Source organism: Primulina huaijiensis, chromosome 2 (genome assembly GCF_012295235.1).
Source record: "Primulina huaijiensis isolate GDHJ02 chromosome 2, ASM1229523v2, whole genome shotgun sequence".
NCBI classification, from domain to species: Eukaryota; Viridiplantae; Streptophyta; class Magnoliopsida; order Lamiales; family Gesneriaceae; genus Primulina; species Primulina huaijiensis.
Window position 1 is genome coordinate 3,075,009 of NC_133307.1, and position 8,313 is coordinate 3,083,321.

The window sequence follows — 8,313 nt, forward strand, 5'->3', positions numbered from 1 at the left end:
TAATAATAATTGAAAAAGGAGGGAGACAAAAAAGTCTTTCTCTACAGCTCTGATTACTGTTGGACAGCAGTTTCAAAGAAATTGACAGATTGAGCCAATTTGGATAACAGCTCAATATGTTGCATAAGAATTCAATCTATCAACTAATTAAGGTAAAATCTGTCCCTACAAACAGCTGTTTACATGTAAGAATCTAATTCTCTACAAAGTCACATTATTATTATTATAAGGTCCCATGATCAAATTCTTATTAAATTTGAGATCTATACAACATCAATATATATATATATATATATATTTATATAAATATAAAATATGGGTTATGTTTTGCATAATAATATTGGAATTTATATGGGAAAAATTGACTATGTCTCAAGACATAAATAAAAGTTATATGACTAATAAATTTGAAAAATTTTATTTTTTGTTACAGTAGTTGGTATATAATATTTTTTGATAATATTAGAATCTTTATTTATGATTTTTTTTCATCCCCACTTCCTTTTCCAACCATACAAAATTGAGATAAAATAACAAATAATTTTTTATTTTATAGAAATAAATAACTGGTTCATTGATCATGCAAAAAAGTGGAAGTATAAAGTAATAAAAATAAATAAATGAAAGAAAGCTTCCAATTCTTTATTAATAATTGTTATAAATGTTTAAGAATCATTGGAGGAAAAAAATGTAATTCGAACACAGTTTCTGACTTTGCTACAAGAACATGCTACATTTGACTTTCCATGTGTTTTTCACCATTTAATACACAATTAGTTCTTGATTTCACAACAAATGGAATCTGTAAAAATAAATAAAAATGAACTCCAAAGAATCAAATCATCTCCAGAATTGATCAAGAAAATAGACAATCAAGAATCCACGAGAAAAGGGATCCCCTTCTCCTCAAGAATTCGCCACCGGATTCTCTTGAACTACATTTCCTCGATATATATACAGAAGCCACTCTCTCTCTGTCTCGGGGGCTCGAACGAATTACAGTTAACAATGCCGGTGATTATGTACTGATCACGGCTCGACTTTCATGTGAGTCGTCGTGGGGAGAGCCCCTGCTGTTGCTGCATTAAGGATCGAGAACAAGATATCACATTTCTTGCTTCACATTAGTTAACAACCTGTGCAATTCGAATGCTCTCTCTTTAAAAAGATCACTCACCATGAAATGTTTGAGTTGGTTCTTGATTTTGGCCGAATCCCATCTGCACAATGCTGTGGAGGTCGTCCTCCCAGAACGTCGAAACCTAAACAAATTGTTCCGCATAGTCAGATATCATTCATAATAAGAAATTTACCATCAAAACTATCATGCGTGTGTGTGTGTGTTTACAGTTCTTATCAGGGATTGGTGTAATACTTGAGAGGAAACTTGGCTAAAACTTTCTATAGAAGGCAATTGACCGGTTTGGTTTCGGCCTAATGCTAGATTGAAGTTGTTAGCCTGGAAAGGTGCGTCAGATTGAAAAGCATAGCCATGTGTTGAATAAACGTCCTGAGGCAAAGATCCGCGAGATTGAAACATCTGAAAATTGGTAATTTGTACCGATTATTAGAATAAAATCAAAGAGAGAATTTCCGGACTTTCGAAAATCTTTTGGGGGTGAGATGTTTCTTACATCCTTGGACATGAGAGCTTCCATGTTGATGTCCATTCTTGGATTGACAATAGACAATTTCATCGACAGAAACTACAAAATCACAAGTGAAAAAGCATTAGTAACATGTCAAGATTACTATAGAAACACACTTTTTGGAGATTCTTGATTTACCTCAACTTGCCTCTGTAAAGATTGCACATAATTGATAATCTCATCTAGCATCACAGCTTTTCCAGTCACCTTATTGCAACCTGGCACAAGATCTTGTAAGAATTTCATTCTTTCGCTGATCTTTTCTCTTCGAACCTATACGAAAAACGACAGAAGAAAATCAGTAAGAATTGCTGTACATATACAAAAATGAAATGGAAGAACTAATTGTAGAACATTTTCTTGATTTCATACTCTTTCAGCAAGACTGTGAGCATCTGTAGCCTGCCCTCTTCTAGCCCTCACATGAATATAGTCCTTTGGAGCCTCCAAAGGCTTTGAATTACTATCATTCGACTGCTTTTGATTCGGATTACCATCTTCAGATTTGTTTCTTTTTGTATTTGAACCACTATTTTCTGATTTAACAACCTACAGAAACAAGCCCCAGTCAGTCAACCTCAATCAAATATCCAAGTATAATTCTTCAATTCAAATACTAATTTACTCATCAAGAAGGCCACAAATCAAATTTTTCAGACCAAGGGGTTCAAAAATTCAAGAATCTTAAAAAGAAACAAGCTCACATTGGCATCTTTAGTAAGAGTGGATGAAGGTGTTTCTTTAGCTTTCCCCCTCTGAACTGATTTCCTCTTCCTTAAATTGGCATCATTCTGAGCAACCAAACCAGTTTCCCCACAAGGGATCTGTTCAGAAACCGAAGAATTCTCCCTGGAATCCCCAATTTCCCCGTTTTCATTCGCCGGAACCCTAACAGGTTTCTTCCCACAAGCCGAAACTCGCAATGCTGAATCCCTGTTTTCTTGAGCTCCCATCAAATGGGATCCCGGAAATTTGAGATAATGGCTGCTTGAAACCCTGGAAAGCTTGTCCGAGTCCAACTTGGAACCCATTTCATTGAACCCCATGTTCCCAAAACAAGAAAATCTTGCAGCCATGTCCACAAAACCAGGATCAGATGAAAGTGGGACTAATTTCGGAAGAGGAGGAAAATGGCTTCCAGGGATATGCGGATTCCCTCGAAATTGATGATTTTCCATCATCAAAAGGTTGGGCTTCGGCGGGGAACTCAGTGGAGTACTGTAACAAGAAGTGTTGGCACTGTCGTTAAACTTAAAAGTCTTTTGAGGAGAAGCCTCCCCTGAATTACAAATGGTCCCAAGTTTGCCAATGAGCTCCTTCAACACCGTGTTGTCTCCGTTCTTATAATTCCCCGAAGACGCAGTCGGGGAAGAAACCATAGAACTCAATGCCGATTCAAAGGGGTCATTTTGATCCAAAGAAACCTCCCAGCTCGGACTGAAGAAGCTGCAGTTCAGCTCATTGAGGATAAGGGGCCTGTTCTTCTCCATTACAGTGTCTGAAAAACAGAAATCTGCACGGGAAATGAGAAATCTTTCCACTTTTGGAACGAACTCGAAAGCGGGAAGTGGGGCAAAAGGGAAGAAAAGGTGGGTTCTAGTTCAATCTTTTTGGTGAATTGGTGAGAGAAATGCGGTGACAGTAAAGAGAGTCGGAGGAAAATGGAGGAGAGTGAGTGAGGAGAAAGCAAGAAACAGCGATAGATAAAGGCAACCCAAAAACTCAGTGTTTGACCTTTTATACGTATATTGTATGTATAGGTTTGTATATCTATGTATGTACAAAAATCTGTGCGTGGATGAGATACGTAGCCGGTGCCATTGATTTTCAGAGAAAGAACAAATGAAAGATTTCATCTGAGATTTGATTTGAACACAACCATTTGGTGTTATCCTCAATTTTGTTTCACTCTCTCAATAAAATTCAAGCCATCGTAATACAGAAATAAGTCGAGACGGATTTGGAATAATTTCAAGAATTATTTTCGATAATATATTTTTTAATTATAGAACGATCGAAATACATAATGTTATGTTATAGAAGTTACGATAAAATCTATCGACTAAAGCGTCATATGCTGACGCCTGAATCAAAATAAATTGATAATTTTCTTTATTGACATATGACTTTATAAACTTAACGCTTGATATTTCTTGAAATACTATAAAATATGACAATTATTAACCATATAATTTGAATTGTGTTATACTAAACATCAATGTATATATGTCGTTTAAATCTTAGTGTTATAGGAAGAGACATGAAACAAATGAGACAATAGCTAGTTTATCAATTATAAGTATTTTTGAGTAAGTATCGTGTGAAATATTCTCACGGATCTATACTCATTAGTAGATATGTAACCAGATAACTTTNACTAAAAAGAAATACATGGTATTTAGATTAGATAGTAGAATTATATTGGAATCATTAATGTAAAAAGGATATTCTTAAAAATATCTGAGTGGAACATCTACACAAACAAATTTTTTGTTTTAAAAAAGATGATCTCTAAATTATTTTTTAGCACAATGATCTAAGGAGACAAAAAAATATGGTCATGAGACAAGATGTTTTAACCGTGAATCAATGATTAAATGTGGAATAGGAAAATGCTGAAGTAATTTTTGGGCAAAAAAACTGTCTGGATAAATGTCCATCTTTGCTCATAATATACATCCGTTCTTGTACGAGACAAGTCGACTCGTTCTATAACTGAAACAAAAATTAAAATTTTTTTTTTGCATAAAGTGATATATTTTCTGTGTTGGGTCGAGTTGGATATTTATATCATAAAATTAACACATGAGACGAACTCACATAAATTTTTTGTTTATTTTTTTATATAAACTTATTTTTTATATAAACTTATTTTTTGGGTGGTAATAATTCAAATTTCTTACAATAAAAATAAAAAAAAGTTTGGGGGGTGGCGGTGATGGATAAGAATTTTGGTATATAACATTAGCACATGACTCTGTCATTACCACTGGCATTATGGATACTTCAATCATTAATGCACAGTCTCTCTTACCAATTTTTTAAAATAATAAATAATTATTTCATTTTTTTATTTAATAATAAAATTTATTTAATTTATTAATAAATTAAAATTATCCATGTGTATGCCTCACTTTGTGTGTGATTTGTTTATTGGTTAGGTGAAAGTACGGACTTTCACAATAAAAATAATCCTCACATCTACGTTTTAATTTTTTTTAGTTAGGTCGAGAGAGGAGGAAACTTCACTAGAATCTTGGGGTTTAATTACCTTATTTCGGTCTAGATTAGTAGTTTGGTTTCAAATGAACTATAAATAAATGTTGATATAATAATTTTAGATTTTTTTTAAAATTTTGAAGTTAATTTATCGCTCAAAACTATATTAAAAAATGGTAAGTGAGCTCACGCGCTCCATGGAAAAATGAGTGATTCTTTTTTTTATTTAGAATAAATTGAGTATTTCTTTTTTTTTTTTTTGATATCCTAATCTAGGGGTGGAGAAGACTCGAACTTGAGTCAACACATGGAGAATTCCGGTGATATCATTGGACCAGGCCCTCGGTCTCAAATAAATTGAGTATTTCTATTAACATAATTTTATATATCTATATACATATATTTGTCCCTATAGCTTAGGATCAAAAGTTATATGCATATTTTTTTGAAATAATCACATGATTGAGAAAATATCACATTTTTGTTTTATCTTATCTATCATATAAATTATGTGACACTACAAAATAAAAACATTATTTATTAAAAAAATAATAAATTTTTTAACTTCCATAATTTTTTTAGGAAATCATATTTTATGGCCATTTGTAAAGGTTCAATAAGAAAAGCCCAACTCATACAATTGAGCTAGATTGTAAGAATGAAGCTCCGCCTGATTCTAACATTTTAGAAATTATATTTGTCAAAACCTATAAATGTTCAGATAAATTCTGATATGTTACAAACTTTTGATGCACATTAATGTGAGCATCGATGAATCACTTGTCTATTAAATGTAATTAAACACAGAAAAATTGAACATCCAATACACAAGCGACACATCATCGATGTTCACATAAATATACACGATAGGTGTGCACAGTGACGGAGCCAGGAACTGGCGCTACCCGGGCTAGAATCTTAAACTCTAACATATTTTAATATTTTAAATTGATATATCCGGACTAATATTAAATTTATATAAAATTATACAAAAATTTACATTTAAATTTTTTTAAAAATTTTGGACAACCCGGGCTAAAGCCTGAGTACAAGAGGATGTACCTCTGCTCCTAGATGTACAGCATATCAAAACTCATGTTTTTAGAGCAAGATCTTTGAAGAGATTATACCACCATAATGCAAGATTTAGACTATAATCGGAAAAGTGGAAAACATTTTGTAATTAATACCATACTGTGAAATCAAACCAACTCGATTATCCGAGTATTTTTTTTAAAATAAAAAAACCCACCCAATTATTGGTCAAACTATATTATTACTAATTAAAAATATCCACTTGTTAATAATCGAATCGGATCAATATGAACTTAATTATACGTATGTATACCAAACTCCCCATATATTAAATTTTATATGATCCCTAATGTGACATTCAATAATTGAAAAGCATAAATACATGTGGATTTTTTATATTAATTAGAGTAGGTCTCTTGTGAGACGATCGCACGAATATTTATCTGTGAGACAGGTCAACCCTACCGATATTCACAATAAAAAGTAATACTCTTAACATAAAAAGTAATATTTTTTCATTGATGACCTAAATAAGAGATATGTCTCATAAAATACGACCAGATCGTCTCACACAATTTTTTACATATTAATTAATAGTTAATTAATGCATTCCAAAACAGTTTTTTTTACTAGTTTGACCAATCAATAAGAGACACGTTATTAGTCAAACGACAAAATAATTTTTATGATTCGACATTATTTAATAATTTAATATTATAGTTTTGAATATAATGATCATTTTGACCGATATGATTAGAGAAAGTCTCCTCTTTAGTCATATTGGAAGATTATATGAAGCTATAATGCAAAAATACTATAATATAATATGATTCTTTGAGGAAAAACTGTTTTTATTTATTTATTTATATATCTATCTACAATTTTAGTTCTTGTTAAAATCGAATTATATTCATGAAACTTTCTAATTTTTTGATAATATTGTTTTTTTAAAAAAATTGTACTTATTTTTTTACGGAATTTTTACGTGTCACATCAACATCATGCAGGAGCAGAGCTAGTATGTTAGTTCAGTGTAATCAATAATATACTATAATTAATAAAGAAAAATTATTAAAAATCTATAATGAAATTACCAAAAAAAAAAGTTAAGATAAGACAAAAAGGCAAAAAAAAAAAAAAAAAAAAAAAGAAAGAAAAGCATTAAATCAAAACAAAGTCTTTATCAAATGAATATTGTTGATAAAAAGAAACACGACAGTGCTTAGAATATCTAAAAATTAATATTTAAAAAAAATCAAAACAAAGTCTTTTACACAAAAACATAGGTTAATGTTATCACCCTTTATAACCATGATAAACCATCTTTAAAAAAAAATCTCAAATCACAATTATTCCGATTTTCATGTTCTAAATTAAATCTTAATTTTTATACAAACAAAATTGAATAAGTAATTAATTAAATAACGTCCTTCATAATTGTGGTAGGAGCAAAATCAGATAGAAAAAAAATTAGAGCATCGGCAAACGGTTTGCTTCGATCCTAAGACGTTGGAAAGATGAGAATGAAAAATATTTAGGTATAGTTCGATATACTGGATAAGAGAGATATTGATAAATAATCCTCTTTATCCTATGTTTGATACTTTTTTAGAAAATCCATGATAATATCATCGGCATGTGATAAATAATTTTATACAAGGATAAAATATTTCTTTTATGAGATGTGATAATTTTAATTTAATGATAAAAACAACACAAATGATTTAATTGCCTTCAATATATAAAAATCATAAACCCTATCAAATATTTTTATTTATTTTTATATATTATCAAAATAACGATGTTTTGAACTCGAGATAATTATATAAATAATTTTTATAAATATTTAAAGTTTTTTCTTGTAAAAAGCCCCTGCCTTTCAACCTTAATATAAAATTAAAATCAAATAAATATTTTTATTTATTTTTATATATTATATAATATGATAATTATATAAATGAACTCGAGATAACTATATAAATTATTTTTATAAATCTCAATAAAATTATTAATATCACTCGATTAACTTTAAAAATTGATATTTGATTTGATTCACAAAATCAAGAGCTCAATTATCATATTTATAGAATATATAAAATTAGTTAAAAATAAATAAATCATGCTAGCACTGTCGACGCATGAACAGATAAGAAATATGAACTCAAGCACCAACTTTGAAATTATAAAATTTATTATGATAAGGTTAATTTTGTCATTACAATCTAATATATAAATTTAATCACTCCTATTAAAATCATACCAAACATTAAATATAATATCCTACATTTTATTTATCCTTAACTTATCCTTATATTATATATCACATCTTTATCCTATCATGTGTATCAAACTATGCATTAAAGTTTGATTTGGATTATGGGTCAAGTGTAGGCAGTTGTCCGAATTGGGA

General features: G+C 30.2%; 1 protein-coding gene across 3 annotated transcripts; it reads right to left on the reverse strand.

Annotated features, from left to right (window-relative positions):
• Window positions 1-623: 623 nt before the first annotated feature.
• Window positions 624-3,363, reverse strand: LOC140964234 (transcription factor bHLH62-like). 3 transcript variants are annotated; one of them, XM_073423838.1, is made up of 7 exons: window positions 2,354-3,363; window positions 2,022-2,198; window positions 1,788-1,922; window positions 1,635-1,706; window positions 1,376-1,540; window positions 1,178-1,262; window positions 624-1,079 (listed from the first exon to the last, which is right to left on the reverse strand). In XM_073423838.1, the coding sequence occupies exons 1-7, from the start codon at window positions 3,137-3,139 to the stop codon at window positions 1,030-1,032; spliced, it is 1,470 nt and encodes a 489-aa protein (XP_073279939.1). In that variant the 5' UTR covers window positions 3,140-3,363; the 3' UTR covers window positions 624-1,029. The 3 variants fall into 3 exon arrangements, with proteins under 3 accessions (XP_073279939.1, XP_073279958.1, XP_073279949.1); XM_073423857.1 differs by having other exon boundaries at window positions 624-1,070; window positions 2,354-3,362; XM_073423848.1 differs by having other exon boundaries at window positions 624-1,073; window positions 2,354-3,362.
• Window positions 3,364-8,313: the final 4,950 nt, after the last annotated feature.

Coding starts and splice junctions, on each gene's coding strand:
- LOC140964234 (XM_073423838.1), bottom strand. CDS start 3,139: ATGGAGAAGAACAGGCCCCTTATCCTCAATGAGCTGAACTGCAGCTTC. Junction 1,923..2,021: donor CTCACAGTCTTGCTGAAAGA/GTATGAAATCAA, acceptor TTTTTCGTATAG/GTTCGAAGAGAAAAGATCAG. Junction 1,707..1,787: donor CTTTACAGAGGCAAGTTGAG/GTAAATCAAGAA, acceptor GTGATTTTGTAG/TTTCTGTCGATGAAATTGTC.